We start from the raw sequence: 22,233 nt of genomic DNA on the forward strand, positions 1-22,233 counted from the left end.
TCCTCCTCATGTTGTTATCATAACATGCCATTGTTTTAAAATCCATTTCTGAATTGTAGAAAATATTTCCCAACTCAAAGCTAGCAGGAGCAGATTTTTTTTATTTTCCAGGCTGCTCAGTGTGTTTCATGCTACTACAGCATGTTAGTATGCAACACACTGAACACAGATGGCACTTCCTGAGTTGTAAATGTGGTCTGATTATAACACTGCTGACTGCCCCCACTTACTTCACAGCTTTACCGTACACTCTCTCTCTCTCTGTCTCTCTCTGTCTCTCTCTCTCTCTCTCTCTCTCTCTCTCTCTCTCTCTCTCTCTCTCTCTCTCTTTCTCTTTCTCTCTCCCTCGCACGCACGCAGTCACACTCACACACACACACACACACATCAAAGAAACTTTCCATTTCTGGTCTTGCATTTGGGTCACAAAATATCTCAAGAACTGGTTAGAAACAAAATAAACTGTCAGTTAGTACTATTTTAAAGTATTGAAAACCTATGTGAAACTATGTGAAGAAATCCCATTAATGGCTGCACTTCAGGCCTCAAACTTTTACCATATAAACAGGTCACCAATGGAGAAGAGTGCACTTCAACAGACTGCATTGACTAATACAGTTGTGTTTGTGTGTACATAAAACAAAGACAGGGACTACAGATGAGAATAAGCAATTCAGTTTCAAAAAGACACCTGTAGTCGCTGGGGAACTTGGTCACTGCACACATAAAAGGATGTACACACAAGCATTTCCTCATACACACATACACATCTATACACAAATACACACCTATAAATAAAATGTAAATCAGAAGTAATCATCCGTGTCTCCCCGTAGTTTGATCAGTAACATTCATGCCTGTTTATGGCCAAAGTTTTGTATTCCACTCAGTGTGATTTCAGAACAGAATTTTTCCACATCAAACTATGATCATAACAGTAATTTTTCTATATTCTCTAATTGTGTTAACTGAAATAACTACGAAGTTTAACAATTTATCAATTTTCTGGGGACCCCCTGGAACCCCCTCAAGGACCTCCGGTGGTCCCCGGACCCCATGTTGAGAACCACTGTTATAGATCATCAATATATTGAAGCCTAATTAAAAATGAAGTTCTTGAAGAAAAACAACGATTATAACAATTACACCACCTACACTAACTAGTATTTATATAGTATTTATATTTGCTTTTGAATCCAATCAGTGGATAACAGTGTGATCTTAATAGTGACATAAAACAAAGAAAAAAAAATATGCAAAAATATTCAATGTAAAGAGTAATTTAAAGCAAAAAGTATAGGCCATCCTTCAGCTGCACTCCTCATTTTCTGTTGTTCGCATTATTTCCTCAGTGTGGCAAACGTATGTTGGTCAGTGTTGCAGGAAAAAAAAGGAAGTAGAGCCATTAAATACTCAAGGAAGTAGCTGAAATGAGGAAGCTTAAAAGCTCGCCACCTCAGGGTTTATATTGTGTTTTCATGACAGTAAGAGGATGATATACTTTTAATCAACTTCAAGAAAGTGTAAGTGCTTTACCGCTTTAACATGGTTTTGGTGTTACTTCAATTTTGGTTGAGTTATTTCTTGTGATGCAACTGAATTTAAGATGACCTATTCACATCCTGTTCAGGCTGCTGGCAGTTGACTATGGCTTTCTTAGTGAAGGACTGCAAACTGCACTAGAAGACGACCAACACTCTAACAAATTGACCAGCACATAGACAGTAAGTGGACTTCATGGTCTTGTTTTTCATTTTTGTGGTGAATATAAAATGCATTTGGGTGTCCATCCTAGGTTCTATTTTGTCTTTATGTTCCCATTTGGTCATACACTTCTTAGTCTGGAAACATCACAATATTTTTAGTTTTTTTCGTCATGCAATCTTCATCGTCATGCAGTTCTTTTAAGAATGTAAAAGCTGCTTGTGTCTGTGTGTGTCTGAGTTAAGTCCAAAGCATTTGTCAGGCTTGTTTCTAACATTTCAGAAATATCTCTTAAAAAAATAGGTCATTTATTTTCTGACCTGAGGAGAGTTTTTCCTTTTATTTCATCTGGCACTGATGACTGCAGCTGTATTCTTGTCGCACATAAAGATACCTCATTTTTGTGGTTTGTTTTTAAAATTATATTTTTTACTTTTAAAGACAGGGTTGTTAACTCTCTAGGTATAGAGGTATGGTCATAGATCTTCTTGACTATTCAAAAGTCCAGATTAAAGAAGTGACTCAGCATTTGAGTTCAGGGCCCTTAAACTTTGGAACAACTTTTTTTTAACAAACAACTGAAAACTCATTCTTATAAACTTGATACATTCTTATTGTGCTTATTATGAAATAGTAGTATTGCTGATTTAATTAGGCTATGTCCAACATAGTTTCTGAAGTGTTCCTAAGGTACGTTTACAAGCCGTCAGTTTCACTCATATAGTTTCACTTTATAAAAAAAAAAAAAATTGTATGCTAATATCACTGTTACATCGTCTTGTATCATTTCAGTTCTGTGTGTGGATCCAGCAGTGCAAGTGTTTCCTTTATTGTTCCTTTATTATTGTTATTTAGAAATATGTTTAGGGAAGCCACTGCCTTGACCTTCCTTTAGTGCAGATTAATTTTGCGCCTTTTTTTTTGCTTCATTATTGCAGTGAAGTATCTACTACATGTTTTAGTAGTTGATTTGCTTGTGAGGTGCTTCTGTGGTGAGCTCTCAGATCTATTATCTGTACAATAATAGATCAAAGATATACTGTACATCAAATCATAATATATCATAGTATATCTACTATACTACCGCTAGTAGATCTAATACTACTTGGTTTCTTGTGTTGTTGTTTTTTTGAGTCTTTTATTTATACTTCTGAAACTGAAAAAATATGCTTGACAAAGAAAAATTATATAACTAATATATTAATATAACAAATTAACTCATACTTTGTTTTGTTTTTTTGTTTTTTTAAACATTCCAAATGTTACAAAAACCCAAACTTTAATAGTTCCAAAATTCATCAACTGTAAGTCTATGTTACTTCTGTACTGTTAAGTGGATAATTCTCCAAAGTCCCTCTAATAACATAATGTGTGCTATTCTGAACAGCATTATGGTCACATATTGATGTGATTAAAAAACAACTCATGGGATTTTTGTTGTCAAATTAATTGCAATAATGTCCATCAGCACTACACTGGTATATTTCTACTTGCTTTCCATTGGTATATTTAATTGCTCTTATTTCACCCCTGGTTCTTATGTGTAAATTAGTAGTCAACTGGAAAGTAAGTAATTAAAGTATGCAAATAAAGCAGATCTTGTTATTATTTTATGATGGAGAAGCTACTCTCAAACTGTAATTTACCAAACTAATTACTTCACACGGAAGAAAGTGAGATTACAGTATATTTTATCTACCCAAAAAATAATGGATGGTCAAGCTACACTACTTTGAAAAAATAGCTTGACAAAGAGGGTTACATCACTGGCTTCAGTGTTATGACAACTAACAGTGTTATGACAACCAAGTAGGGATTTAATTGAAAATATCTGGAGATAAATCAAGATATTGACGATAGAGCTGCAAGGATTAATCGATTAATCGATTAGTTGTCAACTATTAAATTAATCGCCAACTATTTTGATAATCGATTAATCGGTTTGAGTAATTTTTTAAGAAAAATAAGTCAAAATTCTCTGATTCCAGCTTCTTAAATGTGAATATTTTCTAGTTTCTTTACTCCTCTATGACAGTAAACTGAATATCTTTGGGTTGTGGACAAAACAAGACATTTGAGGACGTCATCTTGGGCTTTGGGAAACACTGATCCACATTTTCACCATTTTCTGACATTTTATAGACCAAACAACTAATCGATTAATCGAGAAAATAATCGACAGATTAATCGACAATGAAAATAATCGTTAGTTGCAGCCCTATTTGACAAATTCCCAGCAACCTGGCCTGCTTGTTGTTTTCATAGCAAATTGTATTGTACCTGCTGTTTGCCTTATTGTGTTTCTGTTTATTTGCTTGACAATTCAGTTGCTGAATATAATTTATCACCTTGGCTATTTGGATTTGAATTATTATAATTCACAAGAACCCAATCACAGAATTTGCCCTTATAGAATATTAAAACATTTGGTACATTGTGAATGATGATTATTGGTGTAATGGTTCCAACTGTACTGTATCGAGTACAATTTGTGCCAAAGTAAAGTACAGGCTGGAAAGTAGCCAAGTAATCGTTGGGTCATTGGTATTGACCACCAACACTATCAACCACCACTGATATATTATGACCATTTTGTGGTATGGAGCAGTAAAACTCTTAGTTATTGCTCTTTTAAGTCCAGAAGAAAATGTAGTACACTATTCAACAGTGTTTCAACTTTTAAACTGTTCAATGGTTATTGGCAAATGCATTGTGGTCAGGTAGCTCAGCGTAGCAGTAACACTGTTAAGGGGGTGGCACACAGGATGAGAAAGATAGATAGGACAAGGCACAGGTATACCACATAGGAAGCGTCGCACAGAGAGCACCAGTAGACGTTAATATGTATAATAGATTAATGAAAAAAGTGATAATGTTACAAATTACCAGTGCATCCCAATACTCCCGCAATCTTCCTCCAAGCTGCCGACTTTCATCGGTTATCCTTGAATAATCTGTGATTGGTGGCGTATAATTCCGGATATTTACCTACTTCATTGATTAACCGTTCATCATCCATCCATCTTAGTTTTTTTTAGGGCCATTCATAAAGTGAATGTATGGATATGGCCTACTTTATTTGATTTACTACACAATGTTTTTTAGATGGAAAACAAATGTCAGCTGACAAAATAAAAACAAGTTTTTGCTTTTAAAATTGCTTTTAAAAAAAGCTTGCTACTTCTGTTCACAATGATAAATTTCAAGCTACATATGTAATATTGATTTGTGGGTCTTGCAGGGGCGGACTTAGTGATTTGGGGGCCCTAGGCAAAGGCAAGCATGGGGCCCCCTGAATCCCAACCCTCTCCCTTTTTAATCCATCCTTTCTACATATTACCATCAAGTTGGGGCTGAGAAAACTATGCACGCAAGGGCACTTTTTGTTATTTTTCTGCCTCATTTGTGTAGCTTGCTTTTTTTTGTTTTGGGTGTTACTTCTCTCTCAGCTACTGATGCAGTGGCACGAAAAATTAGCTTAAGTACCAAAATAGTAACAAAATAGTTGACAAGTAGCAAAATCGCACTAGAAGTGGAATAACCCACTATAGCCTGACTGATTAGGGTGGGTGACCATGACTGAAGATTGAAATAATTTATTGTAACAAAAAGTAGATTTATTTTATATTGATTAAAAATAAGTTTACATTAGTTCTATTCTTATCTTTTTTTGGGGCCCTCTGGCTGCCGGGACCCAAGGCTTTGCCTAATGGTAAGACCGCCCCTGGGGTCTTGTTCTGGGTTTAGTAGCAATAGTGGAAAACATGAGTGGCACTGAGTGGCGCTCCAAGACTCTGAGCAGCACTGGAAGTCGCTGCCAGATGCCGCCAGTCGGTGGCGGTGTGTGCACCTTCATTGTAAACACTGGTTTCGAATTTTTGGACGCTTTTCCAAAAAGCGTTAGAGTTCAATTTACAGAAGTCAATGAGGCCTAAGTTAAACTAAAAGTTCATGTGTGTTTTCAAAAATGATGCCTCACCGAAAGGTAGCAATGCCTTTCAAAGTGGAACTATTTCTATTTCATGAGTGAACCTAGGTGAAACAAAAAACTGCTGGTGTTTTTTCTTCATCTGGGTGCCATCTAAGCCCATCCAGCCATACATCAGGCTATTTATTTATTTACACTTCAAAATCATAACCATTACCTTATAAAAATGCTCATGATGACATGACATTCTTGCTTCTCTACTTGTTTTTTTGTTTTTTTCTAAATTGTTCACCTAAAGGCTTTGACGTCTTCACAATGCATGCATGTCTTCTTGCTGCATTGTGAAGATGTCAAAGCTTTCTTCGCTCACTTGTGATGCTTCTTGTTTGTATGCTTGACCAAGTGATTGCCCATCCCCCTGTGTTAAAGGCATACTGAGCAGGATTTCCCCCCTTGAAATAGCATAAACTCATCCAAAAATGATCCTACTCAATCATTACTTATGGCCCATTGGTAGTGTGTGACAGTGTGTGTGTCTGCAGAGAGCCTGCCTTCCGGCTTTTTTCTAATTTCTGAATGCTTGAGACATTTCTGGGCATCAGCCTTTAGGCAGCAGGTGTGTCCTGCAACCAAAACCAATGCTAAATCGTTTTATATTAAGGATAAGGTAGAGGTCTGAACTCTAAAACAGAGCAACTGGTCAGAGCTTGTTTGTATCGTGAGCTGGCAGCTAGCTACCATTGTTAGCGTAGCTTCATTGTAGTAGAAAAGCTGATAGCTAAGCTAACCTGCATCTACCTGTCCAACACAAAACAGGCCAACTCTGTCGCTCTTCATCCCCATCCTTTCCTTCAGTACTCTCCAACGAGTGAAAGCCAACAGATTCACTCTTTTTTTGGAACGTACCTCGTCTACTTGCCATTTTGCCTCACTGTACTATTTTACTGGGTTTTACCATTCTGGCAACTGCAGGGAGAAGGGGTCAACTTTGAAAGTTGTGTTTACAAGCCTTTAGTGGTCAGTCAGTCAGGGCAGCAGTGCAGCAGTTGATGGGGCACACGGCACAAAATCGGGAAGGGAGCTACTTTGGAAATTAATATTAGATGCACAAAAACAGCACTCTGCTGCTCTTAGCACAGCATACAGCATGAGCACACAGGAAGGGAACTATTTTGAATATAATAATAAATAAAACAGCACTCTACTGCGGTGTGCCGCCCTCAGCCAGCTGTCGCCCTGGGTGACTGCCTACAGTATATTGTATTTGCCATTGACCACCCCTGGTTGGAGATTTGATTCCCTCTGGGGCCACACAAGCTAAAAATGTCTACACTCATTGCACTGTAAACCCCTTAGGATAGAGGTGTGAAATGTTCTTTCAACAGTGAATTGAGTTAACTTATAACCGTTAACTTATTCAGTGGTGGTAAAAAGTAATGTGTAAGAAGCTAGGTGTAGCATTTTAACACCAGCAAATCATTAGCACCGTACTTTAGGACATTAGTATAATTACCATAAACAAACAAGACCATTGGTAGAAGATTGGCAGCCTCTACACTGCATTTCACACTGTGAGCCACCAGGTCGGATTTGGCGGGAAATCTGCTTGATTGCTTTATGGCACAAAACTGGAGGAAGGCTCTGTTCTTCCAGTGCAAACAGAGCTAAAGCTTTCAGAGTTTCTGGCAATGGTAGTTGGTGGAAGGAGGGAAAGGCCGATGGAAAAATCACTTCCAGCATGTTTATCCGGTTCAGTAAAGACAAAAACACCAGGGAGGGGGAGAGAAAACAACGAGGTCTATGGGAAATGTAGTCTTAATTTTGAGACACACTAGCGCTAACAATATCACTGTTAAGAGATAGAGGCTACTAATCATCTTGGCCATGGTCTCATTTGTTATTTTGAGTTACAGATATGATGGATCATCTGAGTACCTTCACCATACAGTCAACCTGCTAGCGATGCTACAAGTCTGCACAAGCAGCAATAATATCGTTTTCAATATATTATTGGTTTCTATTGGTTCTATCTACATGATGTCATTGTCAGGTAACTGACCTAGACTCAAAACAGTAACTCCTAACCTTAATTGCTCAAACTCAAGCTGCCAAACTAGGCTGGGCTGCAATATAAAATGTTGAAATCATTTTGTAAAACACATTAAAAGCTTTCATTTTCAAGTACTGGTGTACTTAAAGATTACAGATGCAGATATTTATAGTCTTCCATCAGCCCACTTTCCCTACTTTTAATCACAGCAAGTTTGGGAAAGAGTTGTAATCAATAACAACATGATCATGGCCATTTTGCCCCCCTTAAAAAAGACTAAGAATCACATGCGGATATGTGATGCTAACCTGACCTGACCTGAACAAAATAATTTAGTTCCTTTGGATTATTCATTTTAGCATGTTTCTAGAGGCTAGGCAGTCTGTGCAATTTAAGCGAGTTTATACAGAAGAAATGAAAAATGCAACTGAGTTGTTTAGCATCTTTAGTACAGACATCCCACAGACATTATCCTGACCTGGTGCCTCATTTCTAGATGAGGGTGTGCTGCGCTCAGCTCTAAATGTTGTCAATTAACAGTGTGTAACATTAGTACCATGAGAAAGATTTATGATTTCTTACGTTGGACATTTTTCCATGTTTCAATTTATGACTTCAGTTCTTTTAGGACTTGCTTCTGTAATCTTTTGTGGTTTTTTGACTGCTCTGCTTTATACATCACACCATACAGCGGCTTCAGTTCAACCCACTTCTTTCCATGTGAAACTTGTGGCTTTTCTCAGTAAATGGCTATTTTACTGCTCTGTGTACAATCTCTAAATTTGGTAGTTGTCATCACAGTTCTAGTAGTAACTGCATTTGTATAGCACATTCCTTAGCAAAGTTAAAAAAGAGGATCAAAACAATCACCTATATGGGAAGATTTGCTCTTCTGACTCCACTTAAATACAAATTCAAAGAATTAATTTTCAGTTATTTCTTTAAAAAGACACAGAGTTCACTAATCACATTTTCTCAGTCAGGTTGTTAAAAAGTTTAGGGTAGAATCTGTATTTAAAGCATGGAAATATACAGGGAGTTCTTACAGTGTACCCCCATCAACAATCTGTATTTATTTGAGCGACCAAAGTTCCAAAGTTCAGCTTCTGCCAAAAATAATCTGCATGAGTACAGCACAGTGATATATTTATATACTCATGAGTCACACCATTTAGAAATTTGTCTAAATATAAATCTGTTAATACTGTGGAAACACTTATCATTCTTAGCTAGAATTCACCCAATTTTGGTAAGCTGACTGTCATGGAAGGCTTATAAGATGTATATTATTAGTATTTATTATCTATGTCTTTTATTGGGAACAATAATATCTAATATACTAAAAAATATATATATAATTCTTCAGAGTTAGTAGCTCATCGTTTTTTGTGACGCCAGTTTAGGAGTTGCCATTGGGAAGCTACACTATGTATGAGAACTGGCGCAGAGGCTTTGCAATTGCTTCACAAATCCACTATCTACCAGGTAGATAGTAGAGCAAGAATATGCAAACTCCATCTGTTATTTGTTTAAAATATGAATCTTGTGGCGGTAATCCGCGAATTGCTTGTCATTTTGATTGTGGCTCCATCATGGAGATCCATTGGAGAATTTTGAGACTTGGACGTTTTTTCCCCAAAATTTTTGTAATCTCCCAACACAGTAAACTTCCAACACAGTAAGCTGTCTTGTCTATAGCCCAAGTCTCAAGTCACCAGTGTAGCTTAAGAAGAGTCAGCTATAAGCAACCAATGTTTATGTCAAGATGTGACTACTATCCACTACTAACGCTAAAATGTACTTATCTGATTTGTGCACTAGCTAAAATATCTAGTATGTGTTTACAAGGCAGTTGCCAAGGCAGATGGTTAGCTGCTAGTCAACAATCTGACATAAAATCAATCACATGTCAGTGATGAAATGACCAGTTCCCAGTCAGAGTACAGAAATTAACCTTATATTCTGTTAAGATGGCCACATTGTATATCTATGAATGCGATCAGCTGTTCAGCCACTATTGCCCAAGAGCTAAGGACCTCCAGTATGGCTGCCAGAGGGTGTGTTGCCTGATCTCCTGAAATTTCTTGAAATGGGCACAATGTCTTAAAATTTAAATACGTGCTCCATTATGTGAAGGTGGCATGACTAGAGTAGTAATGCGGTGGAAAGTAAAGGTGTTGAGGTCAGAGTGGTGGATGGGTAGATACAATTACCTTCAACTCCGATGACCCGGGTTTGATTCCCAGATCATACCAAGAAGATTTCTGCCATGAGTGAAGTTTTCATTTGTAGCTGAATTTTTTTTTCCCATGGCTCAGCCAAGGGCATCAAGAGGCATATTCTGGTCAGGCGGGGAGGCAGTCATAAGATGGCCTCTAGAGGGCGTCTTTGGCTGCAAGCAGTGTTTCCCATACATAGGCTCAGCTGTGGTGCACCGCTACAGTATCGGCATAGCCGCCCCAAAATAAAAAGTTGATCAATTTATAGAAATTTATCTAAATCGACCTAAATCGTAATTTTAGTGATGGGATATAGAGGAGTGATGAGACTGGGAACTTACTGAGGTGATATTGTGTATATTTGGCCTCATTTGTTGGCCTCTGTAACACTCAAAGTTTTATTTTAGGCAGTTTCTATTTCCATATAAACTGTGTCAGGCATGTTGAGTTTCTTAAATAATTATTTGGGTACTTTAACAGGTAACAGTTGGAATAAATATATGTATTTGGGGAGTATGGTAATTTTAATACAATGAATTCGCCCGATCAAATTCAAAGGTAGAACCCCCCCCCCCCCCCCCCACCTGCTGACGTCCTCCTCTGTTCTCTTAAGTAAAGAGGAGTAGTTGAGGGAAAAGATTTGACTTAACTGATTTGGTATCTGAAGACCCAAGTATGTAATTTTCGTTGGACTCCAGTGGAATGGCATACGATCCATTGTCTAAGAACACTTTTAGTTAAATTACGTTTGTAGCCAGAGAAAGACCCATAATTGTTTTATATTTTCATAAGAGGAGGGATAGATATGTCTGGGTTTGTAAGATATACCAAGATATCATCTGCATATACAGACAAAGTATGAATATTTTCTCCACCCTGAATGCCATGGATAAAGGGATTTGACCTAATTGCCCCTGCCAATGGTTCAATGGCAATTGCAAATAATAATGGTGAGATCCAACAGCCTTGCCGAGCTCCACACAACAGAACAGGTTTAGGAGAGATATCTTTGTTAGTCTGCACCTGGACTACTGTGTGTCTATAAAGCAATTTAACTAAATCAATAAATCTTAATTTTGTCCATCATTTCAAATAAATAATACCATTCAAGTCGGTCAAACGCGTTTTTGGCATCCAACGATATTGCTAATTAAGAATTGGAATATGCTTTAGAGCAATGGATTAAATTGAAAAGTCTCCTTATGTTGTTTGTAGGTGAATAAACCCGGTTTGGTCCATTTCCACCAAGTCAGTTAGAATTTTTTTCAATCCTTACCAGGTTTGGGGAGAACTATAATTAGTGCTTCTGCCAGTGTTTCTGGGAATTTACCTGTTTCTATGGCATAATTAAATGTTGTTAACATAGGGTCAATGAGCTTGGGCAGAAACATTTTATAGAACTCTAAAAGAAATCAATCCATGCCTGCGGAGAACAGGTGATGTCACGACCTGTTGTACTCTACAGATGGTGACATCACCTGGCTCAAAGACCAGCCAATAGCAGAAGACCAGTTCAGTACCCTACTTTTCACCATTAGGTGTCAGGCTTCACCACAGATTTGGGTGGGGTTTAGTTACTCTTTAAATAGATAACGGACATTCTGTTGAGAATAAGGTGTCCCCACAGGAATCCTATGCAATAGAAACAATACAAAAATAATAATGTACAATACAAGACAATCTGAAAAATAGGAGAACGACATGTTGAGTTTGGGTGTGACTCGACTTGATATATTTTACTGCACCTGTAAAATAATGATAAATAAAATACAAACAAACTTTTAAAAAATCTTAACGTTTGATTGTACTTCCTTTTTTAGGTGACACCATTGACAACTTGGCTGAACTTTGTGTGGGCCCTTTCTCCAGGTAGCCAATACCCAGGAGACAAAATGGCTGACAAAGTGAATTCATTGCCATACTTCTATGGCAACATCACCCGGGAAGAGGCGGAGGACTACCTGCGGCAGGCAGGCATGGGCAACGGTTTGTACCTGCTCCGTCAAAGCCGAAACTACTTGGGGGGCTTTGCGCTGTCGGTGGCCTATACACGCCACTGCTACCACTACACCATTGAGAGGGAACCCAATGATACATATGCCATTGCCGGCGGCAAGAGCCACAGAAACCCTGTGGACGTGATCGACTACCACTCGCAGGAGATGGATGGCCTCGTGTGTGTCCTGAAGAAGCCCTGCAACAGGCCCAAGAACATGCAGCCCAAGGTGGGGCCGTTTGAGGACCTGAAGGAGAAGCTCATCCGGGAATATGTAAAGCAGACCTGGAACCTGCAGGTAAGTTTCAACACAACTGGCTGTCCTTTAAGTAGACAAGGAAAGTCATTTAGAATATCCAGAATGGAAACTAAAGGCAGCAGTATATGAATATGCTAATTTCATCTGTATCATAGAAGCCAATTCTTTGAATTTGTGGGTGTGCATACAACTGTTATTTGTTTAAAATATGAGTCTTGTGGTGCAATCTGCGAGTTGCTTGTCATTTTGATTTTTTCTCCATCTTTGGTGCTCAGCGCTTATTGCTGTGGTGTTGCTGCACTGCACTTCCCAGAGAGCACCTGTCAATCAAACAGTGTGGGTGGAGCTTGGATTTTCTGTTGATGCATTTTGAGTTTCTCTTTTCTTTGTCTGTTCAGCCATGGTGGCTATCGCTGCTCATGCTAACTACCCAGGTTGTGTTCTGTTTATTCCAAACATCACTTCCTGTGCACCAGAGGATTTTCCCAGGAAAGACCTACCAGGCACTGGGAGTTTAGAACAGTGAATGTAAAAGCTTTCATGAACTGGCTATAGGTTGAATCACTATTGTGTTATATCAGTTGGCGATAAAGAGTAGCACAATGTCATTTATTTATATGAAAATGTTATGGATTATTACTTCAACAGTATAGCATGTATAGTTATGTATTGTAGTTATACCTCTTGGCATGATAAAATGTATATGTTGCAAGATAATGCAATATGATTCAAACAATGGACTATTACTCCAATACTAAGGCCACCCACCTAAGATTTAATGCGGCGCTAGAATACCTGGTCATATAAATGGTTGGCTGAATATCTCATTAGTTCCAAGTCACTGCAAAAAATCTCCATCTTAACAAGTCATTCAGTCTAATATTGAGTCCTAAAACCCAAATTTTCTTAAAATAAGTGAAAAAATCTGCCCCTGGGGTGAGATAATTTTACTTGTTTCTGATGCAAATCAACTTGTTTGATTGATTTTTCTAGAATTAAGGGTCATTTTCTTGATAGTAGTGCAGTGATCTGCCTTATTCTAAGATATTGACACTTATGACAGATTTTTTCACTTGTTTTTAAAAAATTAGGATTAGGACTCAATAATGGACTTAACCCTAACCCTAAATGATTTGTTAAGATTTTTTTGTAGTGTCCAAGTTGGGTTCTGTAGCTTGGCCTGAATATTTTCCTGCTTATTACAGGGGCCAGCTCTGGAGCAGGCCATCATCAGCCAGAGGCCTCAGCTGGAGAAGCTCATTGCCACCACTGCCCATGAAAAAATGCCCTGGTTCCATGGCAGCATAACTCGAGAGGGCTCGGAGCCGAGGCTTCAAAGTGGCTCCCGCACTAATGGAAAATTTCTGTAAGGTTTTGACAATTGTCAATTCTTTTATTTTTACCATTAGTTTTTAGATGCTTTAAAGGCATTTCCTTTATTAATGTTAAAATATGATACATGTAGTGCTTATTTAATTATGACTCATCCAATACAGGGTTAACCTACCACTAGGCTGCTTGGTGACAGAAGTCTGTGGTCAAACTATCATGATGAACCGCTTTGCAACACTATGAGTTGTGAAGTGAATAAAAATGCTGCAAGAACTACAGTAAAAACTGCATCGATACGTTCTACTTCCCACAATTTAATCACACTTAACAAATGAAATATGGCCTCTTGCTTTGCAGCGTTTGAACAGATAGCAGGGGTGTTGAGTGGCTGTGGAGTATTTATAGTTCCTTCAGCTGAGAGGCAGTGGTCTCGAGAGAGAGAAGCACACTGTGGTTTCCGCTGTGACAGTTTGCAAAGGACTTCCTGCAGTAGCCAGACAGAGCTGGAAGAATGACAGCTCTGTTCTGTCTTTTGTACCTTCTGTCATGAATCATCTACAAATCATGTTTTTTCCAATAAAACGCAGCCTGAAACATTAATTATAGCAAACCACTTGGCCAGTTTTTACAGAATATGATATAAAGGTGATTTTTTTTTCGTAGAAATAATATAGTGCAGGTTACTTTTAGAAAATGACTGACTGGCTTCTTATCAGGTTTTAAATAAGGTATCATCTATTAATTAATATGCTATTGTCATAGTTTCTGCCAATTGTAATCACTTGTCATTTTATCTTGGCAGATAGTATTTGATTTATTATTGTCAATTTTCCTTAAGGTTGTATTAGAAAAACCACAGTAATAAAATCACCTGAAATACACCCCACTTGATTGAAATATATTTTGCATTTATAATACCAACATACTGAGCATCCCTTCTTTGCTGTATGTATTTCCTCCCATTCCCTCTCTTCATCTCTCTCTCTGCAGAATACGACAGAGGGACGCGAATGGATCCTACGCTCTGTGTTTGCTACATGAAGGACAAGTCATGCACTACCGCATTGATAGGGACAAGACTGGCAAGCTCTCTATCCCGGATGGCAAGAAGTTTGACACCTTGTGGCAGGTCAACGCAATACATTTTAACCATATTAGTCTATAATGTTGGACTTAGCACCTGACATAAGTGTTGCCGAGCAATGCCCCCCAATTTGCCACTTTTTTTTGTTGAAGTTATATCTCATTGACCACTAAGGTAATAGGTTATGGTTATATCAGAATCACTTTAAAGTTTGCAACAAGTAAGATTTTTCTTGCCCCATAGCACAAAATGACTATAATATATGTGTGGGGGGTTGATAGAGTTGTTGATCAATGCCAATAACTCCATGATTACGTGTACCGTTGCTCACATTTCAGTTTCAATCCCTCCTTTACTGTAAAACTTAAAGCTGCACTAGGTCATTTTGCATGTTGACAGCTCCAGATGACAGCAAGAGGTAAATGTTTTTAGGACTTCATTCATGCTTAGAAATCATTAACTATTATCAACAATACAAAACATAAAATCAATGAAGTAGCCTAAACTGCACTTTTTTTTTGATGGAGTCTGGGGCGGTTCCACCACAAAGGGTCTCCTAGGAGGAATGATGTGCCTGTATAGGAGGTGCAGAATTGCCACAAGTGAATATATAGCATCTTAAATTAAAGTAGCTTGGGTGGAGATAGCACATTTGGTTAGACATTAGGTGAAGAGCCAAACAGACAGCAAACAGCAAAAGCCAAAGTGTCAAAAGTGTGTGACCGCACAGACGGACATCCACATTTGAATTTTTGCCTCACAGCTTGTAAAATTGAAATTGCAAAATGGGGTTTAGAAGCATGGACCTACATGTACAAATTTACCAAAATACGCTCTCAAGCATTGACCTGATTGTACAAACCTGTAAAGCGGAGTTTACAAGCACTGACCTAAATGTACAAACTTACAAAACCAATTTCACAACCACAAGTACAGCTTTGTGACACATTTAAAATTCCATCCTTCACCAGCACAAAAGCCCTACCATATGCCATGATGAAAATAGAGCCCATTTTTCCTGATGGTCTAATAAAGTTGCTAGATTTATTGCTAATGCGTTTTGAGATCAATTTCTAAATAGAGCAACAGTCGCTAAGTTGGCTACGGTGGCCCTTTGTTCATCCTTAACAAAACTGAATTAAGGGTGCATGGAAGTTACATGCAATTGCTTTAGCACAAAAACATGAAAGACGTCAAAGTTTTGAATAAACCAGGACGCATAAAGGTATACCCAAAATCTTCAACGCACACATTATATCATCCAAATCTGAATAAAAACAGCTAAAACACTAAACACCTGCGTAACTTTATGCAGTCAATACAGCACAATTTTGGTACAAAAAAGCCAGAAATATTTGTACATCACTCAGCAGCACTTATATCAGGTGCTGGATTTCTCTTTGTAAGTACTTTTACACTTGTATATTGTTTTCTCCTGATATGCACATTATGTATTATGTTGCTATTGTGTACTCCAATTATTCGGTAACACTTTACAATAAGGGTACACAAAGTTAAGGGTTAGTTAATGCTTAATAATGGTTAGTTAATGCTTAATAAACATTAACTAACCCTTAATGAACAGTTAACTAATGTGTAATTTACTAATAGTGTTCATGTTAACTATGGTATTAATTTATATATTATTTAATTGTTTATAAAGATGACTATTAAATAATATATAAATTAATACCGTAGTTAACATGAACACCATGTACCCTTATTGTAAAGTGTTACCAATTATTCAAAACTGCAGAATAACATCAGGTTAAAACACTGGGAAGAGGCCATTGCAAAATAATGTTACCAATTTTAAAAAAAATTTTTTTATAGATTTTCTGAACAATTCACAGAAATATCAAGGCATATCCGAGTATGCCTGAGTGCCTTGCCACAATGTTTGAAAATATACTGACTGGTGATGTCCCACACAGGCCTCACCAGTCAGATTCCACTCTGACATCTGAACTGCTCTCTTTACCACAGTTGGTGGAGCACTACTCGTACAAACCAGACGGCCTGCTCCGAGTGCTAACCGAGCCCTGTCCACGACCTGATGGAGACAGTGGTAAACACACACCCACAATTAATGGAAGCATGTATCCAGCAAGATTGACAGAACAGAAGCCTATTGGCATGCATGTTGACTCATGTCCATATACTCAAAATGTAGGGCATAATTCACCTTAATTGCCAAGGAGAATAAATCTATAGGAATTTGAAACTTCCTCTGTTGGGCCTTCTCCTTTAAAGCTCAATGTGATAACTTTTTTGTGGTAAAACGTTGACTTTTAATTGCTATTAGTGTTGGACTCGACCTTTCCAAGCTCCAACGAAACCATAATTGTAACATTAGACTCTGAACAGCCGATTCTGAGTGGTGGTGCACTGGATAAGAACACTGGCGGGAAATAGTAGTAGGCTAGTTTTACGTAACATCCGGGTACTATGTTAGCAGACGCTAACACTAATGCTAACTGCCACAGCCGCGTTAGCATCGTAGGTAACGCATTAGCCCGTTAGCTATTGTGAGTAGTAGGTATTCTACAACGGCAGGCACGGCGTTTTATCCCTGGCATCTTACAGTATCGTGAGGGTATATGTGGACAAACAGTTTTATCCCAAGCAGCCTACAGTGTCGTGAGTGTTTACGTGATCAATAAGCACACGCTTGTTTGTTGTCTGACGTCATTAAAAGTGCAACGGCAGTAAAATCGACAGAGTGCAGTTGCCAATTCGGACCAGAGTAGCCGCTGACGTGCCACGTTATCCCATAGAGCTTTAAGGCAGTGGTTCTCAACGTGGGGTCCGGGGACCACTAGGGGTCCTTGAGGGGGTTCCAGGGTGTCTCCAGCAAATTGATGAATTGTTAAACTTCAGCATTATTTCAAGTTAACACAATTAGAGAATGTAGAATAATGACTATTTTGATCATAGTTTCACTGTTATCTCTCTACTTACAATACAGATAGTCTTGGAATTTCTGGATAAAATCATATCTAACAAAAAACATATTCTCAGATTTGGGTCCAAGAGACAAAATCTCATCAAATGGGGGTCCGTAGCTCTAATGTGGAATAAATTAGGGGTCCTTGTTATGGAAAAGTTTGAGAATCACTGCTTTAAGGAATACACCATGCTTTTGGTTGTGTCATTTCCCGTTGGTCCACTTAGCCAGCTAACACAGCATATAGTATGTTCAGTAATAGTAGGCCATTGGCATTATCTCAAAAGAGAGAAAATGAGAACTTGTAACAGCTCTGAAACTAAATGGTAAGTCATTTTAAATTATATGTGATGTGGCAATCTTGTACAGTTTGGTAAAATTTACAGGAAATATGATATAAAAATAACATGCTGTCCCTGTGTACCAGGGACTACTTCCCCTGTTTCGATAGGAAGTGAAGGTGGTGGTGAGACAGTGATGGGAGACTGTGTACTGCTAAAAATATACTGCACAACAAGATGAATACTTGGTTGCCCGCCTGAAATAGTTCCAAAATTAAACCTGGCTACATCTGCTATACTGAGATAGTAATATTTCTTTTTTTTTTATTTATGAATGTACAGGCCATATAATTAAAAAAAACACTACCAAATTTTATTAGTAAAAAGGTCAGTTTTCTTGCTTTTGGTATTACTTGTCACCTACCATCACTCAAAGTAGTGTATGCTAAAGTTTAGCATGGTGTTAGCACAAGAGCCAATGAGGGACATATGGATGATTTTGGTGTCTATGTGTAAGTTGACCAATGGCCATGGGACAATCTGCCAAAAAGCCACCGGATTTCAGTTCACAGTAGGAGGGGAGATTTTTTTTTTTTCGAGCTGTCTGACAGTAGTGAATTCAAGACAGGTTCATTTGTATTGAGGACCAGATCAGTCAAAATAAAAAAATAAATGAATAAATGCCTTGATAAATAAACACACAAATAAATGTGCAAGTAAATTCCAAAACAAATCTTATCTGGTCCTCCATACATTTGATTCAGCTTTGTAAAAATGACAGATTCATAGCCAACATCACTGTGGGCTACACTGCCCACATCAGACACTAACTCATTTGAAATTTCAATTCAGTTTTGTTGGGATCCATATAATACAGTACATCCATGCTATGCTTTATCATACTGTATTATAATATTCTTTAATGTAAGTAAATCATTTAATTCATTCTTCTTATACAGGGACTATAGGACGGCCACTCCTACCACGGGACCACCCTGGAGTAAGTTCTGTTTCTTGTACACAGTGCGTGTTTGTGTGTGTGTGTGTATGTGTGTGTCAGGCCTACATTTTTGGCTCATTTGTAGAATGTGTTTTGAGTGTTTGATGTCCATTTTCGTTCGCCCAACAAACATGAAGTATGGTTAGTGATCTAGATGTCTGGTATTGTTGATCATGACATAACTTTAAAGAATGGCTTTAAAATTGTTACTGTATGTTTTCTGACAATACACTTTTTGACTTGAACATGAAGAAAATGTACAGTAATTTGCTATGTGAATGAATTGTTTCTCCACTTACTGTAATTTTCAGATCTTAACAAATTAGGATGATAATTCACTATATATACATTTAACCTGTGTTTACTATTCACACCCTTTTTTAGATTGTGAGCTAACCTTTCCCCTTGACCACTTATTAGTGTAACGATCACATGCATGACCATAACATCACAACATAACCTACTTATATCCTCTCTGAAATTGTGGTTTCTAGCAAGGTGCGACAGGTGGATTTTTCTCCAGACTCAAAAACTACTCTGTACCCATACCAGGCCGGAAAAAGGTGCACTAACACACCTCCTGCCTCCTCATAAACTCCCAACTGATTGGTAACACTAGTGTGCATCCCCCCTTAACTCTCCCAAGTGTGATCTTGCTCAAGTGTGGTTTGCTACCTACTAACACACCTCAGACCTACTCGCACTCTTGGTCCTTCACTCCGTTCACTTCCCTTCTTACATCCCTCTCAGAAATAAAAGGTGGGAGCAGACAGCTTCACAACTGGAATTGATTGCACACACAGGTGTTCAATTCAATTCAATCTGTGCAACATCATTTTAGTAGGCCTACTTTTGATTAAAAAAAAAAATAAACACCATCCAGAGGTTACTTAGTGCGGTTGCAATTGGAAAAATATATCCAGCACTCTTAAGAGTAACTAAACCACACCCAAATTTGTGGTGAAGCCTGACATCTACTGGTGAGAAGTAGGGTACTGCCCTGGCAATCTGCTATTGGCTGGTCTTTGTACCAGGCAGTGATGGAAGAAGTACTGAGATCTTTTACTTAAGTAAAAAGCAATACAACAATGTAAAGATACTCCATTACAAGTAAAAGTCCTGCATTCAAAATCTTACTTAAGTAAAAGTACATAAGTATTGACAGCAAAATGTACTTAGAGTATCAAAGTAAACTTACTCATTATGCAAACTGTCCCCATTTAGAGAGTTATATTTTTCATAAATTATTGGAATATTAATACTGATTTACTGACATACATGTACATGTAAGCAGCATTTTAAAGTTGTCAACGTGAAGCTAATCTTAACAATTTAGCTATACTTTTGGGTAGTCTAATCTATAACAATGCTATTTTATAGTTATTTCATAAAGATGATCAAATGTTTTAAATATAAAATATTGATCTGAAAAGTAACTAGTAACTGTAGCTGTGAAATAAATGTAATGGAGTAAAAACTACAATATTTCCCTATAAAATGTAGTGGAGTATAAGTACAAAGTAGCATAAAATGGAAATACTCAAGTAAAGTACAAGTACCTAAAAATTGTATTTAATTACAGTACTTGAGTAAATGTACTTAGTTACTTTACACCGCTGGCGCCAGGTGATGTCATCACTTGTTATGCTCTATAGAAGGTGACATCGCCTGGCACCAAAGACCAGCCAATAGCAGATGGCCAGTGCAGTACACCACTTTTCACCAATAGATGTCAGGCTTCACCACAGATTTGGGTTTGGGGTTCAGTTCACTCTATGAATGCTGCATGACACTGAATGAGTGCTGATAATTATCCCAGTTTTGGCAAGCTTTGGAGTCTCTTGCGCATCACTTTGTCTTTCTTTGGTTTTTTTTTGTGTTTTCAGTTCAGCACTTCCAGCCTCTTCTAACTGAATGCAGTTGCCAAAACATACAATAGCATTAAAGGCCTTTCTAGGAATTTCATGTCAAGTTCTGCTCACTGAAGCTAAAGAATCAAATAGGATTCTTGGACATGAACTTGCTTCTGTAACTAAAGCAGACCGTTCTTAAAAGCAGGGGTGTGGAACATATGGTTCACAAGTTATTACTTTTTCAAGTTTACATATCAACTGCTTGTAATGCAGTCGGAGGTACTTTTGGACAATAAATCAGTTATTAAAATAGTTCCATACCCCTTCTTTGAATGCATGTGAATCAATATGTTGACCCCTGCACTTATTGTTTTCCTCTTACCCTTTGTATGGACAATCATACAATCCCCCTTTAATGGACACCCATGTATTACAGTGATACTGAAAAAGTGATGGATGGAAAAATGTTCAAGATATCCCTATTTTTAACACTGATAGATATGCTTAATAATATTTTCTCACATAATTTGATCTATAAAAAGGTTTCTTTTCCATGGTTTTCTCTACGTACAATTCATGTTCCGTGAATGAAGATGATACTGACACATAGTCATGTTGTTGAGTAACAGTAACAGTAACAGTAACTGTCAACTAAATTGAGTGTTAAGTGTCCTGGAAATTATTTTCAAATCACCAGATTACGTACTCCTAAAGAAATGTGATGCAGCTTTGGGAAAATAAGGATTTTACACCTTTTTTTTTTCTTTAAGATGAAGAGAACAACAAATCAGATTCTTGTAAGAATGCCCCTTTATTGTACCTAAAAAACCTAAAAAATCTGTACCTAAAAAATCTATCACTGTAATACAGGTTCCATAAAGAGTGGCACTCTGCTTCAGAAGGGAAAAACTAATATATTATGCTCACCTGATTATTGAATTCATTCATTGCAGGTTACATTTCAGCAGTGCACCCTCTGAAATATACCTGTTGTGTTTTCACTGCTGTATTTCTCCTTAAACAATGTCTTTTCTGATGGACCGACAGATTTGGGGCGGATATCGACACAACACAACAGATAATCTCAATCCTTATGAAACCAGGGTGCCAAATAATCAACTAGCCAACAAAGGTGAGTTGAGTGAAAAATGACTTATGTAAGATGAAAGGGTTTACAAAATTACACCCATGAGTATGAAAAGAGATATATATATAATCTCTTCCCTAAAGTTGTTAGGCAGATTGGTTTCCTCCATTTTTATTCTGATATTTTTCTACATCATGTACAGTATATCATCTATATTTACTCATACCATGAAATATCACTGTCACTCACAGGCTTTCCTGTCCCTCACCAGTTGTGTGAAGATCGATTATTTTTACTAACTTGATTCTTTTCAATCATCAATTCATGAGAACACCCCCCCCCCCCCCAACACACACACACACACACACCTTTGCTGCATGTCACCCACCTCTCTCTCCCAATCGTTCCTGTCTCTCGCTACTTTAAACTGTACAATAATAAAAAAAAAAAGAAAAACGAAAAACCCATACACAAGCATCTGCACTGCTGCACA

The 22,233-nt window shown here is 37.7% G+C and overlaps 1 protein-coding gene across 2 annotated transcripts in view; it reads left to right on the forward strand.

The window, feature by feature from the left end:
* The first annotated feature begins 1,419 nt into the window (after positions 1–1,419).
* The window catches only part of syk (spleen tyrosine kinase), a 32,296-nt gene continuing 11,482 nt past the window's right edge, over positions 1,420–22,233 (forward strand). The window contains exons 1-9 of one of the 2 annotated variants that reach the window (XM_071542142.1): positions 1,420–1,523; positions 1,631–1,724; positions 11,722–12,195; positions 13,362–13,522; positions 14,479–14,617; positions 16,559–16,640; positions 18,760–18,800; positions 19,295–19,363; positions 21,701–21,785. In XM_071542142.1, coding sequence (XP_071398243.1) covers positions 11,794–12,195; positions 13,362–13,522; positions 14,479–14,617; positions 16,559–16,640; positions 18,760–18,800; positions 19,295–19,363; positions 21,701–21,785 — 979 coding nt within the window. In that variant the 5' untranslated portion in view covers positions 1,420–1,523; positions 1,631–1,724; positions 11,722–11,793. The remainder of the gene's footprint in view (positions 1,524–1,630; positions 1,725–11,721; positions 12,196–13,361; positions 13,523–14,478; positions 14,618–16,558; positions 16,641–18,759; positions 18,801–19,294; positions 19,364–21,700; positions 21,786–22,233) is intronic. The other variant, XM_071542143.1, reaches the window with a different exon arrangement.

The sequence above is a fragment of the Centroberyx affinis genome, unplaced genomic scaffold (genome assembly GCF_046629955.1).
Source record: "Centroberyx affinis isolate AG114_WGS23_722 - 3 ecotype Tasmania unplaced genomic scaffold, CSIRO-AGI_Caff_v1 ptg004023l_1, whole genome shotgun sequence".
Lineage (NCBI taxonomy): Eukaryota > Metazoa > Chordata > Actinopteri > Beryciformes > Berycidae > Centroberyx > Centroberyx affinis.